General features: G+C 49.2%; 1 protein-coding gene and 1 pseudogene across 1 annotated transcript in view; one reads left to right on the top strand and one right to left on the bottom strand.

Annotated features, from left to right (window-relative positions):
* The window catches only part of RASSF5 (Ras association domain family member 5), a 68,680-nt gene that overhangs the window by 4,618 nt on the left and 36,976 nt on the right, over positions 1–27,086 (top strand). Inside the window, 1 exon segment of the mRNA XM_039881748.1 lies at positions 22,636–22,757. Within this exon segment, the coding sequence (XP_039737682.1) occupies positions 22,636–22,757 (122 nt within the window).
* Positions 21,393–21,508, bottom strand: LOC120618023 (uncharacterized; annotated as a pseudogene).

Below are 27,086 nucleotides of genomic sequence, written 5' to 3'. Positions count from 1 at the left end.
CAGACTGAAAACACCCATGTGAGAGCCACCAGATCCAGATCTTGAGGGCCCACGCCTTGTCATGGGTTCTTTGCTGGGACATTGACATGAGGTCTCCCTGTAGCAGACCCAAGAACCTGAGCACTTGGACAGTGTTTTATTTGTCCAGCATACCCAGCAGCGCTGAGGTGTGTGGCTTAATTAATCCAGGCCCATGTTTGGCTTTGGACATTAGGAAAATTAAGCCCTGAGATGGACGCTGTGTTGTTAAACATAGTGGAAACCCCCGCTTCTGCCTGTGGCTCTAACAAGCGTCTTCTTGGGAAAGGTCCTAGCAGAGTGTGGGGGAGATCGGGTGCTGGGGATAGAGAGGGGACCTGGGTGCTCTGAGAGAGGCCTTCTGAGGTCCCTAAGCTGTTCCTGTTTCCTTTCCTCCCTGCTTCCTGTCTTCTCAAAAGATGAAAGTGAAAGGATTAAATGTGGGCTTAATTTCCCCCCTATTCATCAGAGCATGAAATTTTCTGATTATGGAGTGAGAGGGGCTTGAATCCCAGGTACAGTCAAAAATGATTAATGTCACTTGTCTGCCAGCCTAATTAGACTTGGTAATGAACGCGTGCATTCGCCTGCTGATCCTGCAAGTTATTAGGTGGACGTGGATTGACATCTCCCCTCTACACTGAGGGTTCGGTCTGGGATCCTTTCTCTTCTTCCCAAGTTCACCAGTGAATCAGCCTATGCCCAGCCTGGCAGCTAGGTTCTGAGAGGCAGGGGAAGTATGGCCCCCAGCCCAGCCTCAAGGGACCCCCACCTGGCTGGTGAAGCGACTTGCCTGTTTGGGGCAGGGGCCAGAGGCTCTGGAGGGGTGGCTGAGGCTCAGGGCAGGCCCGGCCCCACTGGGAGAATGACACAGGAGGAATTCCTTGTAGGTCGACACCGAAGACCCCTAAGTATTTTCATGCTCCCTGCCACATTCATCCTCAGAATAGCTTCATGAGGGCAGAACTTGGGGAGGCCTCTGAAGAGGTCTCATGTGGGCTGGTCCACCTGGCTAGGGGCAGGGTAAGATTAGGGTGAACCAGACTGGCCTTGTCAAGCCGTTTCTTTCCTTTGTTCCGTGCCCAACACCTCTGTGCTAGAGGCAGCCCCCAGCTGCTGTCCCACTGGGGCCCTCTTTGGCTCTCCACCTCACCCCTCATTCCTCAGTTTCCCCACAAAAGTTGCTGCTTGCTACTCTGGTTCTGCCCAGGGTACCATTAAGGCTGGTGAGGGAGCCGTAAACACATCTACGGCCTCATGGGAGGCCCTTCCTGTTCGCATTCGTCAGGTGACAAGGTGAGTATTCTGGGATGGGTGAATATTTGTGAGTATGCAAAGCATGCAAACAGATCATCCCCCCTGACTCCACAGCCCCGTGCCTCAATCAGCACCCTCTGGTGTGGTCTCCCTCTCACCACCCGCAGGTCTGGCCTGCATGGGTGGCAGGATGCTTTCTGCCTCTCCAGACAGCCTTCTGCCCCCTCCACTGATCCCAGGCACCCACCCCTCCTACTGGGCTCTGTCCGGCTCTCCCCTGGCTGGGTTGGGAAGTGCTGGCGGCAGCTGACGCTGGGAAGGCCAGCCCCGACTGGGGAGATGGTTGTGCCTTTAGTCACTTTCAGTTTTTTTCCAAGGGTTTTGTCAAGCGTCTCTCCGCATGTTCAGCGCCAGATCTTGGGGTTGGGAGGGGAGCTGAGCCAGCTTAGGCTTTGGGGAAACAGGGAGGAGGCCCGGGTGGTGATGTCAAACAGGACAGCAGGCTGGGTTCCCTGGGGCACTGGTTTAAGTGGAATAAAATGGAGAATAGTCATGGGGAGCCCTGCCCCAAGGTCAAGACCATCTTGACTCAGACCTGGGGAGGTAATACTTGGATGTTCTCTGAAGCATCGTGCCGAGGAAACATGGGCAGACCCCCGTGAGCCCCGAGAGCTCCCCATGGTGTGGTCTTTGGCCTAGTGGCTGACAAGTTCGGGCAGGGCCTGTTCTAGCCTGCCTGCTGTTCCTGGCACAAAGTTCTTGTGAGATGCACCCACAGCGAAAGCTGTGATGCTTCGTTCTTCTATTGCCTTTTTTGGATAGGAGGGAGAAAGAGCCCCAGGGGTCCTCTGGTGTGGTAGCCATGTGCCCAGCTTCCCTGTGGCTTGTACCCTGTCTCAGTTGAGGGGGTCTAGTGACTCCTGGTTGTTCTAGTAGGTCCTAGATTTTCTTCAGGATTGTCCTCCCCACACCCACTGCCGTGGCCCCATTGAAGGCATGGGGGGCGGGGGAGGGACAAGTGTGATCTGACACTGTGCTGAGGGTTTGTAAGAAGGGTTGTGTGGGGAAGCCCCGTCTGTTCCTTCCTGTGTGTCACTGCGTGGGTGGGCAGGTGGCTGGGTATGTCCCCTACCTGTGACCACAGTGGGCTGGGTCATGTTTACTCTTCTGCGAAGGGCCTGCTGCTCCGCCTTCTGCTCCGCCTTCTGCTCCGCCTCCCTATTTCCTGAATAGACATTTCCAGGCGGGGCAGATCCTCCCCAGACTCTGCAGTGGCCATTGGCTAGGGCTGCTCGAAAATGAAAACTTGGCTTACGTGGACCTTTAAGAAATCAGACCACAGGCTCACGAAAGTCAGGCCTAAAAGAAATGTGATGTTCTTTGACTATTTTTTTTTTTAATCCTTTTATGTTTTGTTTCTACTACGGGCCGAATCTAGGAGAGAATTATTCTGTTTGCTGGAGATACAAATTGGTGTTCTATAAGCCTGTTAGGATGGGAATATTTCTGTAGTATAGAGTTGAGAACGGCTAAGAACTTATGGAAACAGAGAACTTTTATCTCAGAGATGACTTGGTGTTTTCTAGTGCACTGGCTTGTGAGGTAGGCAGGGCTGGATGACTCCTGGCCACCTCACAGATGGGGAAACACACACAGCATTCAGGGAGCCAGTCAAAGGACTTCTCCAAGACGACCTGGATCATTATAGCAAACCCAGTACCAAACCCCAACATAGCATTTTGCCTAATGAGCTAACGTCATTGAACATGCAAGTTAGCTGAGTTTCCTCATTCATCTGCCTGCCTTCTGCCAATGAATGCTGAAATGTCCATAAAAAGAGGTGCAGGAAAAAAGGAGGGTAAGCCAAGTGGTGGGCCAACCACATTCAGGCTAGAGAATCAGTCAGTGCCTGGATGATTGAGAGTTGGCTGCACTTTAGCTTGTTCTCAGCATTTGGTTTCTAAATAGATTTTCAGTGTGTGTAGATCGAGATCTTTCAACAAAGGGTGAAGTTTCTCTAAATCCCAAGATAAAAGAAACAAGTATCTCTCTCCCCGCCCCCACCCCACTGGTGTTGGTTGCGTGTAGGGGTTGGGCATAGAAATCCAAGTGCAAGTTCTTTTCCTCCTTGTGCCTCCTCCTTACAGTGGCTTAGGGTCAGAGTTCATGATACACGACTAACCATGAACCAAAGTGAAATCAAGTTGAGCCTGAGAGTGGACAGTTAGGGTGAAGACGAGTTGGATAGGAACTGGAAAGTCCGCTGAGGTTGGCATAGCAAATCCTGCTCTGCCCCAGGCAGTGGTGTGGCCACGTGGGGAGAGCAAATCTGGGGAAAGCCCCCCACCCAACTCTGACTGGATGTTTCTCCAAGTCAGGCTCTCACTTGGGTATCATCCCTTACTTTCCTTGCTGACTTGGAGGAAGATTATTTTTTTCCATCCAAGTTGGATGGCAGCTAGAGGTTTGGTGGTTTCTGTTGAAGTAATTATGTCCTTTTGGCAACCGAGGAAAGTATTAAAAAAAAAAAAAACCTCAGAGATGCCTCACTGTTCAAATGGAACAACAGCTTCCAGCTGTAACTTGAAAGTTTTGAGAGAAAGAGTTGAAGATACAATGCATAAAGGTCTATTCTAGTGATGAATGTTTTTAAAAGTAATCTGAAGGTACCTTTATATGAATAGGGTATTTCAAGGCGAGGATATATTTTAAAGGCCGCTCTTAAGATGGTGAAGCCTGTCTCTTCAAATTTTGTCGGGCCTCGGCTGGATTCCTGCTTCAGTGTGGAGGTCATCTGGTCAGAGCTTTGTTGTCAGGGGCAGCGAGAGCAGTTATCTCAAGCGTTCTCCTGCCTCTGGATGGTGCTCCTCCTAAGCCATCCCTACAGTGGAAAATCTATGCAGTTTCCAAAGGGTCAGCGGTGAAGCTTCTAGTGTCTAGTCTCTAGTCTTTGCCGGTTCTTTCCTGCTGGATTCCGCAATTGCTTAACCGGTCAAAGAACAGCTCTGAGATGAGAAAGAAGTGAGGCCAAATTACCCTCCAGCCCAGATGGGGCATTCAGGAGGGTACCCCCCCTTCCCCCCGCCCCGCTTTCTAAACATGTGACTCATGTTTCGAAATCCCCCCGGCAAATATGTTCTCTTCCCTGAGGGTGCCAGGGGATGCTGGCCTGGCCTGCGCTCAGCCAGGCAGGTTTCCTGGGCCCCCTTGCAGATCTCAGCTACAAGGATCAGAGTTGCAGTGGGGCAAGGAACCTTGGCTCCAGCCCTTGCTTGATGGCCTCAAGTGTCATTTCAGGACCTGGACTCACTCATGACTCTCTTCTGGTGCAGAGGTTGCTGGGTAAACTGGGCAGCCTATTCCTCCTTGGGAAGTATTGGGGAGAAAGAACCAGTGTCCTGGCCCAAGGAAGGGTGGCTTTTGTGGGCATTTCTATATTTAATAAATGACTTGGAACATTGTGTTTTTACTGTTGAGCTTGCACATAAGTTTTCACCTTTATTGCACCAAGGCCCTTAATAGTGAGCGGTGATCTAAAATGGGAACTTTCTGACCAGATTTCCTATGAGAAGGGCAGGTGATGGGCGAGCCTACTTGGAGGCTAGGAGCGCAGCTTAGGTTGATTCTACTAACATATTCTTCTCTAAGTGGGCCCGAGGACATGGCCCTGGGGGTAGGATGCCATTCAGCATTCTCTGCAACCTGGGGGAAAACTACAGCACACTGCAGTGGAGCCAGGTTGGCGGTTACGGGAGGAATAATGGAGCTCACTTGCGAACTGATGAGTGTCGGCTTCCTGGACCTCCCACTGGTGACCAGAGCGCAGGTGTGCAAAGGCAGCTTCCTTTCTGCAGGCACCTGAGTCCTCTGTGGTACATTTCCTCTGGTTAGAGAACAAGTGTCCCTCCCTCATCGGGAACTGGCCCACACTGGCTGTTGGCTAATGAGTTCTGGAATCTCTGGGTGGCCCCGAACAGGCGTTCCTCTCCAGGGGCTTTCCTGGAAGGCTTTGCTAACTGCCCAGTGTCGGTCGTCCTTCTTGGCCTGAGTGACCAAGGGAACTTCCCCCACCAGGACGTGGTTGTTTCTGGGTGTCAGCACTGAGGGGACTTCCTGTGACCATCATTTTAGGGCAAGAGGACAACATTTCTGCTCTTTGTGTGAGAGACTCTGTTCTTCTTTTCTCTTTCTTCCTCCTTTTGCCTGTCACCTCTTCTCTGCTCAGGTATCTGGTCTCAGATAAATGGCATGACTCTCTTAAAGAAACACTGCCTCCTTCTGGGCCCAGCAGCTGAAAGCTGCAACTCCTCCCCTCCCCTGCCCTGGGTTTAGCATGGGAGGATGTGAATTAGCCCGGTCATCCCTTAGGAACCTATACAGCTGCCAAAGCATTATTAATCGCCATCCCCAAAGAAATCCATTAACGAGTTCCTGAGCCAGGCACACCATGCGAGGTAACCGATCACTTCTACCGTCTGTTGAAACTTTGGAGACATTGATTTTCAGACTCATAGGCGCTACTGAGGAGTGAGGCTTGGGCAGCCTCTTTCCTGCTGCCTCTTTGGTGCGGGAATTTTTATCTTATCAAGCTAAAAGCCCCAGGAATAGAAAGTTTTCCACTGGGGGCGGTGGAGGGGAAAGACCTCAGCTAGGAGGGAGAAGCCATCGCTTAGCTCTGTGCTGTGCTGGGGCCTCCGAGGCCCAGGTGCCTGTTTGTGGCTTCCTTTGAAAGAGCAGCGAGGCTGGACGGGTTTGAGCAGAACCTCGGTCACATGAGGCCTGGAGCCCTTCCAGGGGCCAGTGACTGCCCCACTCGTCCCTCCATCCCCGACGCCAGGCCTAGAGAGAAGCTGGGATGACAGAGGGCCGAGACGTGACGGCGGCCACTGCCTGCTTCACAACAGTCACCTTGAGGCTCCAGCGGCTCTTTCGCAGGCTCCCTAAGAGCCACTTGGGATCAGAAAAGCTTCAGGCCCTGCAGAGTTTCCACCACAAGGCCCGGCTGGCTTGCGGTAGGTCCAGGTTGCTCCAACTGGGGATGTTCGGGGGGTGTTTGGGTGCTGAGGCCTTTCGCACGGGGAAGGGATTGTAGGAACCTCTGGCAGCCTGGTACTGAATGCTGAGCTCGACTCCACTCCTGGGCCTCCACCTCCGACTCCCCAGGGACTACAGCTCAGGGGCTGCCCCCTGCCAGGTTTGGGTGTAACAGCCAGACCTGAAGGATGTGGTCAGCCCACGTCAGGAGCCCTTGTTGGCCACGGGTTTTAACAGCCTTTCCTTGGCTGAGAATTAGGGCCAAGAAGTCATCTCGGTCTGGCTGGGTCCCTGAGGTGGTGGAACGTGGGCATCTTCATGGCCACCGTGTTTGCCCATCCTGTGGCTCTGAGGGGTGTCAGATCTTGCCAAGCTGCTGAGTCAGCCTTCCAAAGACCTGTGAGCCCGAAGTTTCCCAGGCTGAGGCTTCTCACCTGCATGGTTAGTGGAGGTGCCTGTGGGGCAGGCTGTGTGGGGCTGGAGACTGCTGGGCGAGATGCAGCTGGGCAGGAGCCCCAGCCTCAGCCAGCGACTGAGCTCCAATTAGGGTGAGAACAGTCCTCGCCTGGAGAAGGGTAATGGGGCAGTGTGGGCTGAGTGAAAGATGAGAAGGAGAGACAGTAGTAATTCAAATTTTCATAGAATCTTAGGTCATCCTATTCCCTTTTTTCAAAGAAAGGAGACGGGCCGACAAAGGGCCTGCTGCAGGCAGCACCAGGTCTGAGACCCCGAGCGCCTGCCTTCCAGCCTAGAGGTCCTTCTGCTGTGTTATGCTACGTACAGCATCTTATATTTCTGCAGCACGTTTCTGCTAAAGAGTCAAAGCATTTATGTTTTTGTTTTAAATATCGTGTGTTCTCTCCACAACCCTGTACAGTGGGGAGTGGGAAGAGGATTTGCTACTTTACAGATGAGGCGGCTCGGAGAAGGCAGACCCCTGGCTGAGAGTCAGAGCAGTACAGCCAGGCCCGGAACTGGTCACTGCTGTTTCTTCTCATCTCGCTGACCTTTAGCTGCTTCTCTTTGATGGCTGGATCTTCGAAGCACGTCAGCTTTCCTTGGGGCTCCTTGCCCTATCTGTCTCCACGCTGTCCTCACATACATTCAGGAGCAGGTGGGCCTGTAGGTGGCCACGACACTGAGCCTTAGGGACGGACTTAAACTGAAAAGTCATCTGCGGGCCAGGCTTTTGAAAGTAGAGTTTGGAAGACAATAGGATCTTGACCATGGGACACATCATTTTTCTGATTAAGGTTTTACCTCTTGAGAAGTGGGGATTTTAATTCAACTAGACCTAATCTCCATTTGGACACAAGTACTCTTTAGCCATCCTGAATAATTTATCCTCATCAATAGCCTAATACATGCTGTGACCCTCACTGAGAAGCCAGCTGGATACTGAGTTCCTCAATTTAAATTCTCACTAGTGTCTTCATGTTTATCTTCCCTCCACCTCCCCTTTAAGAATTATTCAATAGATCATTTCCTTACTCCTTTGCTATTCAGCCCAAGGAGTTATAGATTTAATAAAATCAATCAGGCCTGAGTGGCAGCGCTGAGGTCAGGGCGAGTACTGCACTGCGGCTAAGATGTGCTCGTTGGACTTAATCGATCGGGAGAGGAGGGGGAAGGGTGCGCTCAGAGAGGATGGGAGCGGGGAGCCTGCGGACCGTGGCCTTCTAGCTCATCTTGCTCGCAGGACTTCATGAACAACCCACAGTGTGGCATTTCAGGGAATGGGCTTGGAGCCAGGCCGACTTGCGTCTGGATCTTGGATTCCTGGCTCAAGGACTTTCCTTGTACAGATTAACCATTCTCCGCCCTGCTTTTCCCCAGTATAAATGGGGAAAGAATGCCAACCTCATACTGGTGTAATGGGAGGGGTTAAACATGCGAACATGATACCTGTCACATAGTGGCCCTCTTATTGGTAGCTGCTGTTATTTTGTGCTCCCAGAAAGACTTTTAACGACTGTCCCCCGCAGGTCATCTGTGCAAGCCTCCAACACAGCTGTTCTTCCGTTGTACCTGGGCCAAGGTGGGCTGCCTGCATCTCAGTGAAAGAGACAGGGTTTGAAGGTTGCCCAGGCAGAAGGGGAGGAGGGGTGTAACACTCTTGAATGCGTTCTCTGGGAAAATTCCTATCATTGCGTTTACCACACCACTTAATTAACAAGCACAGCTAGATTAGCCCACCGGGCATCATTAGGGCCTAAGCAAGCGTGTTGCCAAGGAGCAAGTCATATATCATTTTAAAAGGCTGCTTGGGGGTCACTGGGAAACAGGCCTGGGTCTCCCCAGAAGTCTCTGGTGGTCCTGGCTACAGGGAAACAGCTGTAAAGAAGCCTTTGTGGGTCACCTACAGGGAGGGCCTCAGACGTAATCTGTTTACTTTCCTTCTCGCTGCGAAAGGTCTCCTTTCACCCAGTTGGTTGGTTGGTTGGTGTTCGGTTGTTGGTTGTTGATGATTGGCACTTTGAATACAAGTGACATCGAAGCAGGTGTGGAAAAACCAGTTGGCTGCAGCAGCCTGATTGTCCCATAAAGAACTGAACCTGTCTGCTCCTGGCCTCCTGTGACCTCCTGGCACTCTGACCAGGCACACCTGTGCGTGTGCACCTGCGTGTGCGTTCCCATCCGCACATCTGTCTGAGGTTCTTCTACCACCCTGCAGTCTGCAGAGTCCCCAGGCGGGGCTTCCTGCAAACCAGTGTGGCTGTTCTTATCTTTGGGGTCTGTAGCACACTTCCAAATATATATTCGAGGTTAGCAAGAGGCTAGGCTGCCCTTTGTCCCCTCTCGGAGATGGTGTTTGCTTTAGAAACAAAAGCAAAAAACCCAAACCCCCCTCAAGCTTCTTCTTCCATGTCTGTCCCTCACAGCTAGGCTCATGTCCTTTTCTCTGTCAGCTCCAGGGGCTCCAGGGAAGGGGAAGAGGGCCTCAAGCCCAGGGGTAGGAGCCTCACCTGCTTTTTCTCTCTTACACCCAGAGGAGCGTGACACATGCCTATAGGAGGCGGAGGCCCCTCCTGAGCAGACCTGAGCGGAGGGGGCATCTGGTGGCTTCACGCTCGCTTCGGACACTGTGGGCTTGTTGCTATCTGTTCATTTCCTGTAAACTCAACTGTCTACAACGTTTTAAAACAGATTTTCTTTTCTTAAGGTTAAAGCGCCCTGGAAATAGGATGCATTTTTTTCCTGTGGTGACAATCAAAATACGATATCTCTATATTGGAAAAAAAAAAGTGTATATATATTCCTTTCATACACTTGTTCCTGTTACAGAAAGTCTGTGGATAGAACTGGCTGTCCTTGGAACAGTACTTGACTTAGTGGGCCCTCAGTAAAATACATGTTGAATGGATGGCTTCGTGCACGTGAGAACTGACCAGTAACTAGGTAGACGGGGAAGGATAAGAGATGTACAAACAGGTTTGATACTCTCTGCTTCTCTGAGTTCATTTGTCCTCATGGTGCACATACTTAAATTGCCCCTGCTCAAAAACTGTGCCACATTTTTGCACTTCTGTCTATATTGGAACTTTTTGGCTATGAGGTCCGAGGGTCCAGGTGGCACATCTCCTACAGACACTTGCATGTGAGGAATGAGGTCCATTTGCCTTCCCTACCCTGGGCGCCACCTCAAATCATTTATTTTTACATTTTTTCAAACTCTATTGTCTCCATCCATTATTGGCCAAAACGGGATTCTCAGAGATGCTCTGTGATGTCGCGCTGAGGGATACATGCTCTCCCACCTCTGCCTTCTCCATCCACATCTCCTCCTCATCGTCACTGTCACCAACAAAGCATACTGCATGAGGCCACAGTGTGAGGTATAAAAAGGCCAATAAAAAGGGGCACATCTCTTTCAGGTGCTTAAAGCATCATTGGGAAACATGTAAAAAATAATACCCCCCCAAATTCAGTCAACCAAAAGATTAATCAAAATTAAAAATAGTTTTGCTGTTGTAAAAAGACAAAATCAATTTAAAAGTGGAGTGCATTTTAGACAACCGTGGGAATTGTGGTTATAGCGGAATGTAAATGTTATAAACGTTGGAAATGTAAATAATATAATACAGAAAAAAACCAGGAGGTGGGGCTGGAAGAGCCGTGAGGGAGAGTCTAACGTGGTCCTAGCAAGGAGTCAGTTAATACTAAAGTTGGAGCATGAATTGTTAAAAATGACCGAACCCTATTAGATTTGTTTATAATTTTAAACGAATATGCACTTCTGCCCAAAGCAGGGCGGAGGGCATGCTTCATGGTTATAGCACCCCCCAAAGAGCAAAGTGGCATGAATCAGACCATGTGGGAAAGGTGCTCAGGGGTCAGGCCTTGTCCCCTGCCTCACTGGGCAGGCATTGTTTGACGTTCCCCTCACTTCCTGCATCATTTGTCTGAACTTGCCATGAACTGTCCTGCCCTCCCTGCCTCCACCTGCGCCTCCCAGAACACCTCCACCCAACTCACCCACCTGGCTGGGCAGCAGGGCCTTCTTTTTGTTGGTGCTTTCAGCCTAGGGATGTGTAGTTGTGTCGGAGAAAGGTGATTAATGGGCCTGCCCAGGAGGCACACCCACCCACACCCACCCACCAGGGGCGGGAGTGGACCTCTGTGGGCCCGCCGAGTATGTTTGTGAAGACGGGGCAGGGGGCACATCCAGGCTGCCTGGAAATGTGACAGGAAGCCGGACTCAGGAATAAACGAGCGATACATTAAATTAAGGGACCAAGGTCCCAGTGAGAATTTTGATGTCTTCTTTGCCCATGGCAACAATTGAGCAGGACCATTCTCTTCAGTACAAAAGGGTCACTCAAAAGTGCATGTCAGACCCACTCAGCTCTGTCACACCCAAAACTGATACGGTCATTTTGGGAGAGAGTGGGGACCAGGACCTTGGGGTGGCCTCATGTCCTCAGTTCAACCAGGCTCCCCGACCACCACCCCGCCTCTCCAGGACCTTCTCGCCCGACCTGGGGGCGCCAGCATCCCATATACGCTGCCTAGCCAGCCCATTTTACACGGGAACCGAACATCGCTCCTGACCTGTACGTGTTCAGATACAGCCCCTCTCGGCTCTTTGCACAGAGATGACAGCCCCAGGGCATGCAGCTGCCCCCCGTGCCTGTCCACGGGCGGCTGGCACTCTCTGACCTGAGACATGGGTCCACTTCCCAGGTGTCTCTTCTACCACTGCTGCATCGACCCTTCCTGTTGGCTTCTTGGCTCGCTTTCTGGAACATTTTCTGTGTGTGTGTGTGTGTGTGTGTGTGTGTGTGCGTGTGTGTCGTGTGTGTGTTGGTGTTAGAGTTGTGTGTGGTGGGAGGGTGCAGTTGTGTGCCTCCAGGCCCTCCAGGCTGGTGTGGGGGGGGCGGTGTTGAGTGCCCTCAAGGGTGGCCTGCCTTCTTAAACAAGGAATCACAGTATATGGTCTCAAGAGGGCTGGGTCCAGGCTCCTTCCTGGAAACATAAAGATGCAGGTGTCCTGAGCTGGCTGCTTGACCCGAGAGTGGGGAGTTTCCACTCCTGCTGCCAGCCTCGCTAGTTTAACCAAGAGACGAAAAATGTGTAGGTTGTGTTGATTTTGGCGGTTGCTAGAGACCTCCTTGACAGATCAGTCTCTCTACCTTCTCATTCTCCAACACCACTCATCCTCTCATGCCTCCGCCTTACTCCTCAGGGCCCATCAAAGGCATGCCTGAAGGGAGGCAGGCACAGCGGGGAGGAACTTAGGTGAGCAGGAAAGTTGCATGATTCTTCCTACCTTATACATTGCAAGGGGACCCCAAAACTGACAGGTCGTTTTGGCTGGCATCATAAGCTGTGTCAACAAGAAGCTGGGTACCCAGACTCAGGAGTCGCATAAATGAGAGTTACCATTTATTGAATACCTACTATATGCAGATACTATTGGATACTTTACATACATTCTCTCTATTTTTGGCAACAAATCTGCTGTCAAGGAAGATATTACTTTTCATCTTGTAGATGAGGAAATTGAAGCTAAATAAATTTCATATTTCACCGAGGTTAAGTAAATTGTCTGGTCCATGTCATAGCCGGGCAGGGCAAAGTTCAAACCCTGACCTGTGTGACTCTGGAGGCTGATTCTGTCCACTCCCCAGCTCCCGATGAATTGCTCGGTCCCTTGTACCCATTCTCAGACCTCTGTCATACACACGAAGCAGTGTGCTTCGAGGCACCAGACAGTTGGAGGATCTGATGTACAGCTGCTGAGTGGGTGCACTTTGGTGCTGCTGTGCTGGGAGCCTAGGGTCCATGCTGGTTGTTCTCCCACTATCCTCATCTCTCCACATAACGGGGTGGCTGGCTCTGCTGTGGTGTCCTAGTGAGCAGAGTTGCAGAGGCTGGGCCTCTTTGAGTGCAGGAGACTGAAAGCCCGCTACCCATGGTCTTGACCTTGGCTGAGGAGCTAGCCTTTCTGGTGAAGCTGCGCAGGTTGCTCAGTGCAGGAATCTCTGGCTGCTGCCCAAGTAGTTCAGAGTCTCCCAGCTGTGGCGTCCCAGAGACGAAGGGGAGGTCACGCTCTGAGACCAATCCAGAGCTGGCAGACAGTAGGGGTGGTGTCTGAAGCTCCCAGGCTGAGCAGCTTTGCTGGGCTAGGACAGTAGCTATGAACTGGCTCTTCCAGGATGAGGCAGAGGCCTCGGGGAGGGACACTCTTGCTGTTACCTGCTAGGGCAGAAGAAAAAGCGAACTCCTACTCAGATCCCTTCAACTTGTGCTCTGTTCTGGCCCTGGGCCACCCTGACCTCTATCCCTGATGCAGCCCATCCCCAGCCCCAAGCAGTGCAGGGTAAGTGGGACCAGGGCCAAGGGGAGGTGGCAGCTCCGAAGAAGGTTTCCCAGAAAACTGGGCTATTGAGAAGCAGCCAGATGCGATGGATTTTCACTCGAATCTGGAGGCTCTCAGCGAGTCTCTTAACCTCTCCAAGTCTTAGTTTCCTCACCTCTAGAGCAGGGGCAGGCCGAAGGAGGAGCTGGGAGTGCGTCCGCACAAAACCCTGCACGTGGATATTTACAGCAGTCTTATTCATAATTGCTCAAACTTGGAAGCAACCAAGATGTCCTTCAGTAGGTGAATGATAAATCAACTGTGGTACATCTAGGCAATGGAATATTATTCAGCACTAAAAAGAAATGAGCCGTCAAGCCATAAAAAGACATGGAGGAGCCCTAAATGCATATTACCAAGTAGGAGAAGCCAATCTGAAAGTCTACCCTCTGTATGATTCCCACTATAACACATTCTGGAAAAGGCAAAACTCTCAAGACAATAAAAAGATCAGCGTTTGCCGGGGGCTGAGGGTGGGGGCAAGGGATGAACAGATGGAGCGCGGAGATTTTTAGGGAAGTGAAACTACTCTGTGCAATACTATAATGGTGGATACATGTCATTGTACGTTTGTCCAGACCCATAGAATGTACGTTACCAAGAGTGGCCCTAAGGTAAATGATGGGCTTTGGGTCATAATGATGTATCGAGGTAGGTTCATCAGTTGTAAATGATGTACCACTCTGGTGGTGGTCGATACTGGGGGAGGCTGTTCGTGTTTGGGGAACAGGGGCATACGGGAACTCTGTATATGTCTGCTTAATTTTGCTGTTAACCTAAAACTGCTCTCAAAAGTAAACTCATTTTAGAAAAGAGGAGTAGAAACGTGTGTCACACAGGCACGTGTTTATATAATAAACACCAAATTTATAATCAATATATATTGATTATATAAAATCATATCAAGTGTCTGGCGTATTGTAGGTTGTGAGCCATGGTACCCATTGTCATCACAATGATTTTTCCTTGTTCCTTTTCTGTGTGTGATTTTTTTCCTGCTAGTAAAGAATATATGTTCATTATAAAAATTTAGACACCGGAAAAAAAGGAAAAGCACTTGAAATCTCATCACTCAGAGCAAGCATATCACCTTTCTAAATATCACTCTGTATGATGTATACATAGGTATGTGTATATTTTTGTATAATCAGGACCATAAGACACAACATTTTTCTCTTTAATGATATGCTTGTGGATCTCTTTCCAGGTTGACTAATATTAATCTACATCATCTTATATAATTATTAAATAATATTTTATTTAAAAATATGTCATAACTCTAATGGGTTCCCTGTGGATGGATGTGGGGTATTTCTAGCATTTTGTTGTCATAAATGATGAACATTTTAATGAAGACATATTTAGATGCAAACAAATATATACTCGGGATAAATTCCTTTAGGAAATCGGTCCCACCAATAAGGCAAGAACTTTCTCGTTTACCTACATCCTCATTAATACTGGAATTTCCGACTTTGATTAACAATGTTCTTTTCTGAAATTAGAGAAGGACCTTAGAAGTTCAGATATTGTGGGGGAATAGGCAGGAAGGCATGGAGGAAAGAAGTCCTGGGCAGGCAGAGGTGCCCCTTCGAGGTGGGAGTGGGGTTTCCCCTCTCCAGTCTCCATGTACACCTGGCACCTCCCCTCTGCAGGTGACCTGGGGTAGGGCTTCAGCGGAGGGCTGAAGATGCATCAGGACTCCGTGGAGGTCTGGAGGAAGGTCAGTGGGTGCCGATGGGGTGTGCACAGATAGGCCTGAGGATGAAGGCGGGCAGGGCGTGGGGATGGGGGAGCGGGTACGGTGTGGGGTGGGGCGGGTCCTGGCCGGCCTGGGACAGATGGGTGCAGAGAGTGATAGACGGCTCTGGGCTGTCACTAAGTAGCTGTCACTGGTCTCCAGTGGAGTGACCTCCAGCACAAGAATGGGGGACTCTCAAAGAAATAGCTGAGAAAGGAGCCAAGGCAGGGTCCCTGAGATTGAGGACTGTCCCCACTGACTTGCTCGGGAAGATCAGGACAATCCTTACTCTTGCTTTTAGAAAACTTTTGTAATGTTGTCATTTTCCAAATTGTTTTTGCAGATTTCTCTGTAGTGCCTAAGAACAGAATTATTTGAAAACTAAAAGCTACTCGTGTGCTTGTTTTGGAAATGATTAGCTGGGAGAAGGTTGGTGAGACCAAGCTTTCCCACCAGGAACTCGGGAGGGCGGGAGGGAATCCACATAGTGGGTGGTGGGAGGGGGCGTGGGGATGGGGCTCGAACTGGGGCCTCCATGTGAAGCTTTACATTAAGAAGCACATTTAATTCACATGGCAGCCCTACAAACTGCTATTATTCCCACTTTATAGCTAAGGAAATTAATGATCAGAGAAGTTCAATAACTCGCCAAGTTCAGGGAGTTGGTTGAACAGTGACTGGCGGCCAGCCCTTCCTCAGGGTCTATTCTCGTTCCATTATACGACATAACAGCCAGGTCCCTGAAGGGGGAATGTGGAAGGTGGTAAGGCCTTCTCCCAGAAGGCCTGGGTGCCCGGAGAATGGTGTAGGGCTCCTGGACTCAGAGGCCGTCATGCTTTCCCTCAGGCTTCCGAAGTGGCTTTGGCCATGTGGGGTGAGTTGCTGCTCTTCACCGACCTGGGAGTGACTGCAAGGGAGGCCTGTGGGCTCACTGTAAAACAGACTCTGGCTCCTGGGTACCTCCCCCACCCTTACCCCATACCTCGGCTCCAGCTGGTGGAGGGGGCAGTTAGGTGGAAAGCTTCATGTTATCTTGGGATCTTGCATTAGGTCTAGGTGAAAGGGCCTGAGAGATCTTTATCAATGGAATGCCTCCGGTTCAGAAAATTAGCATCTCGGGTTATGCAGCAGATTGTGTGCATGTGTGTGTGTGTATGGTGAGGGCAACTGGGTGGAGAGGTGAAGCAGGAACTCACTTTGGCAGCCTTGGGGATTAAGGGGAGGTTTGTTGCTTCTGTGTTTTGGAAAAACAATCTTCTTGCACAGATAGTTCTGTCTGCTGGGTTCATCTCCTCTGTGCCGAAGTGGAGGAAGGAATGCCATCTCTGGCCATAGGTTGTGATGGCCTCTGGGTCTGACCCCCTTGTTTGAGATGGTGACTTTGACAATGACCTTTGGGAACCGGGAAGGCCAGAAGCGGGGCTGGTGGAGGTAGACAAGCGGTCCTGGCCTCAGCTCTGTACCCCCTGGCCCCATCCTCTGCCCGTCTGCTGCTGGTCTCTGGAAATCTTCGGTGAGAAACCCCCATCTGTTTGGACCCAGGGGCTCTGGGTTCCCACTGTGGCCGTGGGTCTGTGCTATGTTGGGTCCTAACCTCCAGGACCTCAGAATATGACCTGATTTGGAAAGAGGGTAGTTCCAGGTGTAATTAGTTAAGCACTGGTCCCCTAATCCAGTATGACTGGTGTCCTTATAAGAAGATGACCATGTGAAGACAGAGGCACACAGGAAGAAGGCCATGGAAAGAGTTATGCAGCTGCAAGCCAAGAAAGACCAGAGATTGCCAGCAAACCATCAGCAGCTCGGAAGGAACAAAGAAGGAGTCTCCCCCACATTTTTCAGAGGGAATGTGGCCCCGCCGACAACTTGATTTCAGACTTTGAGCTTCTAGAACTGAGAGACAGTAAGTTTCAGTATTAAGCCACGCAGTTCATGGTGCTTCGTTTCAGCAGCTCAGAAGCAGAGAGTCTGGGAGCTGAGGGTGAGCCCTCGGAGCCTTCCCTCCTTCCTGGCTCCTCGGAGAAGGGCCCTCTTGTGGTTTGTTTCCATCATTCCTCCCTACAGTTGCTTCTTCTATTTCCATAGGCTCCAGCTGGAAGCACGTTTTTTTTCCCCTCAAAACATTCGAGACAGAGCCTATAGTTAGGAGGGAAGGATGGGCAGTTCGGTTTTACAGATGACAATAAAAAGGTCAAGAGATGCCAGTTCTCCCTAAGACACAACAGTCAGAACCTAGGATCTTGCTCCCTAATCTTTTGCTGCCTCTCATGGGGGAGATCCTTGTCCTATCTATTCTGTAATGTCACAGCTCCCTGCCTCCTCTTGGCCCCTGCAATGAGGGACAGGAGTCACCGGAGTCTGATCCATTCTTTAAGCGCCCCGTAGCCTCCTGTGGCACGAAGTCTTCTCCGACTGCTGTGGCTGGCAGGCATTTTGTCCTCTGAAAAGACTTCCCTTGAGATGCGCCCCTGCTTTGCGCCGTCTCGCTCATAAGTTGTCTTTGCACATGTGTGTCCTGTCTGCCCGGCTAGCCTGAGTCTTCCTCCTGTTTAATCATCTTCACCCTCGAGTGAGCACAGGGCACAGGGCAGTCCATGCTGAAGACATCGAAGCTTCTGCCAAACGTGCTGTTGCTGCTCTCCGGGGAAGGAGAGCCCTTCCTGGGCCTGTGTGGCCCTGTGTCACCCAAAGTCCCTCTCTCTTTCCTTATCCGGATTGAGTACCAGCCGAAGTCTGAGGAAGACAATAGATGCCAAGGGTAGAGGTTGGCTCAGCAGCACCTCGTGATAAGCTGCCTCGAGGGGAAGGTGGCCTTTGGGCGTACCCACTGGGTCCCAGTGAGACTCGACCCAGCCTTAGGGTTTCACCTGGGTGTCCCCACTCAGAGCATGTCAGGCCTGCAGCTACTAGTTGTGGTCTGTGGGACTTGCTTCTGTGTTTGGAGGAGGGCACGTTGGCTCTGACTTCACCTCTACAGGCCTAGAAGCCCCAGACTTGGCATTTAGGGGGGGCTGTCATGATGTACACCCATGGTTTTGCTCCAGTCTGGGATTACATGGTGTCTGTTGGAACAGAGTCATTGGTGTTCAAGGCGCTTTTTAAAAAATCCCGAAACATTCCTCTTGGAATCTTCTGTTTCCTAGTTCTGTCCAGCTTAGCATCAGGTCGATAGAAAAAAAAAAATCTTTTTGAGATTTTGCTGCTGTTTTCAGGGGATGTGTGTGTCAGAATAAAACAGAACTGGGAGAGGAAGGAAAGGAGAGGGAGAGGGAAATCGAGAAAATCAGATGCACCTGTGTCAACAGTACAAGTTGCTGAGAGGAGGCTGGAGGACCTTCCCCTCTCCTAAGATGCTGTCCCCTTCGAGGGCTGGTGGCAGCACTTGCTGGCCACAGAGCTGGGAGAGCTTCCAATCCTTCCTCCTCCTCTGCATTTCCACTTCTCGGCACCCCCTGAGCATTCTTCATGCTCAGAGGGCCGCCAGAGCTCTCCAGGTGTGTATCCGGAGCAGAGCCCAAACAGTGCTGCTCTGTGTGGGCCCTGGCCTCAGTGCCGCCTTATCAAAGCCCTAGTGATTCTGGGTACTGCAGGCAGGGGCGACTTGGCCTGCACACCCCTCCTGTGCCCTTCCCCCACTAGGAGTGAGGATCTCCCACTGGGGGGCCCCGAAAAGCATGTGGGCACTTGCCGGTGTATAGTCCATGCCTCAGAGAACTGGCTTCACCCGTTCCGTCTCCAGGTGAGAGCGTGGCTTCTAGTAGGAGAGTCAGGAAGGCCTAGGCAAGGCGGGGTGTGAAGGTGGGGACATCAGTGGACATGAGGGATTTGAGCAGCAGAGCTTCTAAATGCCATCGCAGATGTGGTCGGGAGCTTCAGACCACTGAGTCAGAAGGTTGCAGGACCGTGAAATCATCTCTCTGTGCCCCTGCATTTGTCAGGGGCCTCCCCTGAAGATGTTAGCGGCAAAATCTGTGTAAGGAATGTGGCCAGGTGCTCATCTTTGAGGGTGTAAGGGAAGCGGGCAGCTGGGGAGAATAGGGATCTGATTCTAAAACTCCTAAAACAGTGAGAAGAGGTCCCCTTCCCCACCCCGAGATAGAGTCTGCTGTGGCAGCTTTCAAAAGAGAGTCTAAACGTGCTGACTTTGGAGTTTGTTAAAAGGGAGGAAAAGAGTGTCAGGAGGCTAAGCCTTCATCAGTCCAAAGTTATCCCCTTGTCCCCAGGTATCCAAACAAGTCCACGCTGTTGTGTCCCCCTGCCACAAACTCTGCTCACCCAAGCTCGTCCCCCTGCCCCCTTCCACTTTACCTCCCTTCTGCCAAGGAGGCTCCAGAGAGAGAGTCCTTGAGGAACCTGAAAGCTACTAGCAGCCAGCTCTGTCACCGAGCTGTGTGTAATTGGCCACCTCGTTTTACCTCTCTGGGCCTCAGTTTCCCCATCTCTAATGTAGTCCCCGAGGCTCTTTTCAACAATGGTCATTAAGTCCTGCTTCCATGGAAATGAACATTGTCTGTGAAATGTGTGTTTCCCCGCAAACTCCTGATTTGGAATGTGGTCTACAGGCTGTCTCAGCTGGGTTAGAGAGGCCACCCCCACATTTAGAGATGGGGCAGTTCAGACAGGTAACAGCTTTTCCTGCAGCCTTTGTCTGTGGAGGCACTTTTAATTTGTGAAGACCTGTAACTATAAACATCCTGCGTACCAAGCGGGGCTGCTGTGATCTATATTTTGCAGACTGACAGACAAAATGGGGCCCAGAAAAGTTAAGTCCTTCCCCAAGGATCCCTGGTCCCTGGTGATTAAATTCATATAAATTAGTAGAAAGAGCACCAGTCTGAAGCCAAATAACCTGACCTTGAAAAAGTCACTAGAGTCCCTAGGCCCCAATTTCCTGTCTGTAAAGTGGCAATAATAATGATTGCAAGGTCATACGAAATAATGGAGGGGAAAACAGTTTGCAAATGTGTACAGGCATACCTTGTTTTATTGTGCTTTGCAAATATTGCGTTTTTTACAAATTGAACATTTGTGGCAACTCTGGCTCGAGCAAGTCTGTTGGTGCCATTTTCCCAACAGCATTTACTCACTTCATGTCCCTGTGTCACATTTTGGTAATTCTCTCAATATTTCAAACTTTTTCATTATTACTGCATTTGTTATGGTGATCTGTGATCAGTGATTTGCGATATTACTATTGTAATTGTTTTGGGATGCCATGAACTGCACCCATATAAGACAGACATTCCCGTCTCCTTCCCTCTCCTTGGGCCTCCCTATTCCCTGAGACACAACAATAGTGAAATTAGGTCAGTTAATGACCTGAAAATGACCTCTAAGTGTTCAAGTGAAAGGAAGAATTACACATCTCTCATTTTAAGTCAAAAATTAGAAATGATTAACCTTAGTGAGAAAGGCATGTCGAAAGCTGAGATAAGCCGCATGAATCAAACAGTAAGCCAGGCTGAGAAAGTGAAGAAAAAGTTCTTGAAGGAAATTAGAAATGCTACTTCAATGAAACATGAATGATAAAAAAGTGAAACAGCCTTATTACTGATATGGAGAAAGTTTTAGAAGTTGGAGAGAAGATCAAACCAGCCACAACATTCCCTTAAGCCGAAGCCTAATCCAGAGCAAGGCCCTAACTCTCCCCAATTCTGTGAAGGCTGAGAGAGGTGAGGAAGCTGTAGAAGAAATGTTCGAAGCTGGTTCGTAAGGTTTAAGGAAAGATGCTGTCTTCATGACATAAAAGTATGAAGTGAAACAGCCAGTGCTGATGTAAAAGTTACAGCAAGTTATCCAGAAGATCTGGCTAAGATAATTAATGAAGGTGGCTGCACTAAACAACAGATTTTCAATGTGGGTGAAAACAGCCTTTTATTGGGAAAAGATGTCATCTAGGAGTTCCACAGCTAGAGAAGTCAGTGCCTTGCTTCAAAGCTTCAAAGGACAGGTCGACTCACTTGTTAGGGGCTAATGCAGCTTTAAGTTGCATTAATGTAACTTTAAGTTGAAGCCAGTGCTTATTTACCATTCTGAAAAATCATAGGGCCCTAAAGAGTTATGTAAAGTCTACTCTGCCTGTGCTCTATACATAGAACAACAAAGCCTAGATGATGGTACATCTCTTTATATCATGGTTTACTGAATATTTTAAGCCCCCCCGCTGAGACCTATTGCTCAGGAAAAATGTCTTTCAAAATATTATGGCTCACTGTCAGTGCACCTGGTCACCAAGGGCTCTGATGGAGATGTACAATGAGATGAATGTTGTTTCCATGCCTGATGCTAACACAACATCCATTCTACAGCCCATGGATCAAGGAGTAATTTCAACTTTCAAGTTTGTTTTATTATTTAAGAAATACATTTTGTAAGGCAATAGCTGCCATAGATAGTGATTCTCTGATGGATCTAAGCAAAGTAAATTGAAAACCTGGAAAGGATTCACCATTCTATTTTTTTATTATTTATTATTATTTATGCCTATAGCACCTGGTCTTCCTAGGTGGTCTCCCATCCAAGTACTAACCAGGCCCGATCCTGCTTAGCTTTCGAGATCAGACATCGGGCTTGTTCAGGGTGGCATGGCCATAGACCATGGACCATGGCTCCACTAGAGCATGAACCCAGGACCTTCTGCATGTAAAGCAGATGTGCTAACCACTACATTATGGAACCATGTCTAGGATTCACCATTCTATATGCCATTAAGAATATTTGTGATTAATGGGAAGAGGTCAACATATCAACATTAACAAGAGTTTGGAAAAAGTTGATTCCAACTCTCATGGATGACTGAGGAATTCAGGACTTCGTGAGGAAGTAACTACAGATGTGGTTGAAATAGCAAGAGAACTAGAATTAAGAGTGGAGCCTGAAGATGTGACCGAATTGCTTCAATCTTATGATAAAACTTTAAAGGATAAGGAATTGCTTCTAATGGATGAGCAAAGAAAGTGGTTTCTTTAGTGGAAACCACTCTTGAAGTGGAATCTACTCCTGAAGATTGTGAAGATTGTTGAAATGACAACAAAGGATTGAGAATGTTACATAAACTTAGTTGTTAAAGCAGCTGCAAGGTTTGAGAGTATTGACTCCAATTTTGAAAAAAGTTCTGTGGGTAAAATGCTATCAAACAGCATCACATGCTACAGAGAAATCAATGGTGAAAGGAAGAGTCAATCGATGTGGCAAAGTTTATTTACTTATTTTTTTAAGAGATTTCCATAGCCACCCCAACCTTCAGCAACCACCACACCGATGAGTTAGCAGCCATCAATGTTGAGGCAAGACCCTCCACCAGCAAAAAAATTACAACTCACTGAAGGCTCTGATGATGGTTAGCTTTTTTTTAAATCAATAAAGTATTTCTAAATTAATACATGTACAGTTTCTTAGATATAATGCTTTTGCATACTTAATAGATATGGTATAGTGTAAACATAACTTGTATATACACTGAGAGATCAAAACACTTGTGTGACTTGCTTTATTGTGAGATTCACTTTATCGCAGAGATTTGGAGCTGAACCGAGGCATGCCTCTAAAGCCCTTGTTAACTTTCACCATTTGTGGTGGCAGGTAGAGCAGGGTGTTGTGTCATGTTCTCTCACCCTCCACTACTCTCTCGCATGTTCTTCCCTCCTGGGGCTAAATGGATTCTCCCAAAGTTTTTCTCTGGGAAGCCTGGCCTCTCATTCCCCCTGTGGTTCTTTCCCTCCAGACTGTAAATTCACCTGCCACCCGGAGTGCCGCAATCTGATCCAGCTGGACTGCAGTCAGCAGGAAGGCCCATCCCGGAACAGACCCTCTCCAGAAAGCACCCTCACTCCGACCTTCAGCCAGGTAGGCAGCAAGGCTTGAGGACCAGGCTGGGAATAGCCTTTGCAGGTGTCTTGGGCTCCACTGTCTCTCACAGGAGCTCTGGTGAGCAGGAGGTGGCATGAATATTCCACCTGTGCTAGATCTTGAGGTCTCCGTCTGGCCAGGTGGAGTTCACGGACACACACTCGGATTCTGCACCCACTTCTGATGTGCGCGTGTGGAGTTTTCCCATACTACCAAAGCAATTCTGATACCAGCTGGGCGTCTTAATATTCAACCCAATTCTGACACTCTGCATGTGCTCTTCCACCTTCAGAGGCCAATTAAAATTCCAGATTGTCACCTGAGTTTCTACCAACCGGCTATAGATTGGAGGTTACCACCACTCCCTTCTTGGGCTCCATTAATTTGCTAGAGCAGCTCACAAAATTGAGGAAAACATGTTACTTACCAGATCAACGGTTTATTATAGAAAGATATAGCAGCCAGATGGAGGAGACGCGTAGGGCAAGGTATGTGGGAAGGGGTGCAGCGCTTCCATACCTTCTCCTCACGCACCTCTCCTCCTGAATCTCCACATGTTCACCGACCTGGAAGCTCTCTGAACCCCATTCTTTTGTGTTTTTATGGAGACTTCATTACATAGACATCATTAATTGAATCATTGGCCATTAGTGATTAATTCAGCCTCCAGCCCCATTCCCCTCCTGGAGGTCATGGGGGTGGAGCTGAAATTTCCAACCCTTTTAATCACGTGGTAGGTTCTCCTGCCGGCTACACCCCATCTTTAGGTGGGGTCCAAAAGTCGCTTCATTAACATAACAAGAGACACCTTGGTAGCTCTCATCACTTAGGAAATTCCAAGGGTTTTAGGAGCTCTGTGCCTGAAACTGTACAAAGACCAAATATGTATTTCTTATTGTAAATCTCAATATCACACACCCTTTTCCAAAAGACTGGGGGGATGGAACAGAAACAGTGATGAAGAGAAGTCTGTAGCTACTTAGAAGTCCCCCACCGAACCTGGTTTGGCCTAGGGCTGTGAGCCAGAGGTGTTGGTATGGGTAGGAGTAATAGGGGTCCTGGAGAAGGCTCCTCAAGCTCCTTTGAGGCCTCATAGCCCTGGGGCAGTGGGGATGTTGGGGCTGCCAGCCAGGCCAGATCAACTTCAGAGGAGCTGGGCATGTGTTCTTTCCCGGTGTTAAAGGACCAGGAAATTGATCCCCACAGCAGCTCTTGGTTCTGGGCTTTGCCAAGGCGCTTGAACCAGGATGTGTCTGAACTCTGATGTCTAGGATTTGGAAGGGCAACAGGAGAGCATTTTTTTTTTTTTGACTTTTACATCAAACAAGCACTTATTTCTCTACATCTGTGTGCCAAGCACTGATGAGAGTGAAGATAATAATATATCACAGTATTTGTCTTCAGAGACCTTACATTCTAGAAGAGGAGGCAGAATACAACCAAATAGTATATACTGTGATGCATGTTGCCATAAAAATATGAATCAAGTGTTTTGAGTACACAGTGCAATTGTTTCTGTTAGGAAAAATCAGGGAGGAAAAAACCAGAGGAGGTGACATTTGATCTGCACTCTAATGTCGAAGGTTGCTGGTCAAGGAAGTAAGTGTCTCAGGACATCATCTATTTATTCATTCAAGAAATATGTTTTGAATGTTGACTATGTGCCAGCCCAGGAATGCCAGGGACTTAGTGATGAAGTAAACAGGCATGACCCCTGCCCTTGCAGTAGAGTAGGGGAGCAAGCAAATAAATAACCAAATAAATCCTATGTTTTTGAGGGAAAAGCTCAGGATTCTAGGAGAGACAATATAGGTGCTAGATGACCGGTTATTTCCTGAAGAGAATCTGAGAAAAGCTGGGCAATCGGGGTTCGGCCCCAAATGGCCATCCATAGGCTCTTTCTGACCGTGATGCACAAGATCAACATCCAGGTGGAGGGGCGGGGCGGGGAAAGGAGGGGACACAAAGCTGACTCCCAAAGCCCTGGTGAATGACAGATTTTTGCTGAATATGTTCCTTAGGAGATGGAAAAGGGAAGTTACATAGCACACCATATAGCAACGTTTCCTAAAAATCTTATTTAAACATTTGCTCTTTATTTTCCCAATTTTCTGTCCCATTTGGGAGCTGCCAAGTCTCTCTTTTTTCTGCTCTCGTTGACTCTACCCATCCCCCATCCTGGAGCCTGCTCCCCCATCTACTTTCTGGGTCTCCTCTCTGGGTCTCCGTTCCTTCTTCTAAAGTAGCAGGTCTCAAAGGGGGTGATTTTTCCCCCTTTCCAGGGGACATTTGGCAGTTTATGGAGACATTTTTGGTTCTCACAACTAGGGGTTTGCTGCTGGCATCTGGTGCGTAGAGGCCAGAGGTGCTGCTAAACATCCTATAGTGCATAGAAAAGGCCCCCACAACAAAGAATCATCTGACCCAAAATGTCAACAGTGTCAAGGTTGAGAAACCCTGGCCTAGAGAGGGTTAGCCAGCTTCCAGGTGTGGTGGGCCAAAGGCGGGGCCTGGGGTTTGCTGTATACCTCGCCTCATCCTCAGAACATTAGCAGGGAACAGGTGCTTCCAAGTCTAGATAATTGAAAGCAGAGCGACCCTCTTTCCCTCTTGGGGAACCCTCCGGCAAGCTGAATCAGGGCCGTGTCTAGAACCACACTGACCTATAGAAAGAACCACATAGAAACATATAGGTGCCAAGAGTCCCCTGTGGGTGCAAGCCGGCCCCCCGCCAGCTAACAGCCTGGAATGGGGTTGGCTCCCGGAGGCTGGGGAGGGCTGCCGTGTTTGCCTTGGACAGGCCTGACTGCATGCTTCAGCACAAGCGGGGCAGGGCCTCGCCTTCTATCAATAAAACCTGGGCCCTGCTCCAGGCTCGCTTGCCTTTTCTAAAAAGCTTATTTGTGCTGATTTCCGCCTTGGCTTGATTTTCTGTTAAATACAAGGATGGAGTTTCTTTCACCTTGACATTGTCACCTGGGCTAGCTAAGCTACTGTGCACATGCCCTTTTCCTAGGGGACTTTGTGGCCAGGGCCTTGGTCTGTGCTCAGCTAGTTTGGGGACATATGGCTGTTAGAAGGTCTCAGCTTGGTGGCGTCCATCCAAAGAGAACTGTTAATTAACACTCTTTATTTTTTCTTCCTGTACATTCATACATTTTTCAAAACTTGATTGAGATCATTCTATAGATAAGTATTAGGCCTCAACTTTTGAAAAACAGTAATCTCAAGGTTCTAGCTATCTTCTCTGTCATGCCAGAGGGAGGTCAAGAGGGAGGAAGAAGGGGCAGGTGTGCGAGGGGACAGAGATGGGCTCAGAACCCCTAGCTGCACTCACAAGGCCATGTGTGGTTGTGTGCGTGTGTCTGGCTAGGGCAGCTAAACTGAAGAAGGGTAGCTGGTAGCTGCCTGTGCTTTTGTCAGACACAGAATCCGTTGTTTCAGAGTCTCTTCCTGGAGATCTCCAAGGTCTATGATGTCTGACTTTTCCCCTGGGCACCCATTGTTGACCTAGCTAATGTCCTTCAAATCTACTCCAGATCCTTTCTTCAGTTTAAGCCTGTTTCCTAGCGAACATGGGTGCCATTGGCTAAAGACCACAATAAATTGCCAAAACAGCTGCCATCCCTTTATTTGGAGGCATCCCCTAGAGGCTTTATACTTCAAGTGACCTTAAGGGTGCTCTTACCATGTCACCTCTGTGATGAAAAAGACCCCAGGCTCCCCAGCACCCTCAGGATGAAGTTAGACCTCTGCTGGTTTGGTCCAGTCCTTTCATTGCCTTTGGAAGGTAGACCCTAAGGGAGGAAGTCCTTGCCCCAAACTGTTGGGTCTTATTATAACCCACTGTAGTCCAGGGGGATCCTAGCAGCTCTGTCCCTTTGGCCTTTGGTGCCACTTTTCTTGGTACGTGGAATGCAAATGACAAGAAAAAACGTAAGCACTCTTTCCTGCACTCAGATCACTTATAGCCAGGGATCGAACCTTCTCATGTCCAGCAGGGCCAATTCCTTCCCCCTCCTCCTGGCCCTCCAGAATACAGGAGCAGCGCTTAGAAACCAGGCTCCCAAGTCCCTGGCTGCAAAGTCCTGCCCCTCCCACAGCAGCTCCCAAGCCTCACTCAGGCACTTTCCACTTAGGATTCTGGCCATATCCATGTTCTTCCTGGGCTGTTATTTACTTAGTATTTCTCTTTAAACGGATTCATTTTATTAAACTTAAATAAACTTATGTTAAGGATTTTTTTAAAAATCCATGAATCGCTGTTTAAAGTACTTAGGATATTTTCCTGACACACATTAAATTAATCCTTAACCTCTAAAATTA

This window comes from Pteropus medius, unplaced genomic scaffold (genome assembly GCF_902729225.1).
Source record: "Pteropus medius unplaced genomic scaffold, Ma_sr-lr_union100, whole genome shotgun sequence".
Classification (NCBI taxonomy): domain Eukaryota; kingdom Metazoa; phylum Chordata; class Mammalia; order Chiroptera; family Pteropodidae; genus Pteropus; species Pteropus medius.
This window is presented reverse-complemented; position numbering and strand designations above follow the sequence as displayed.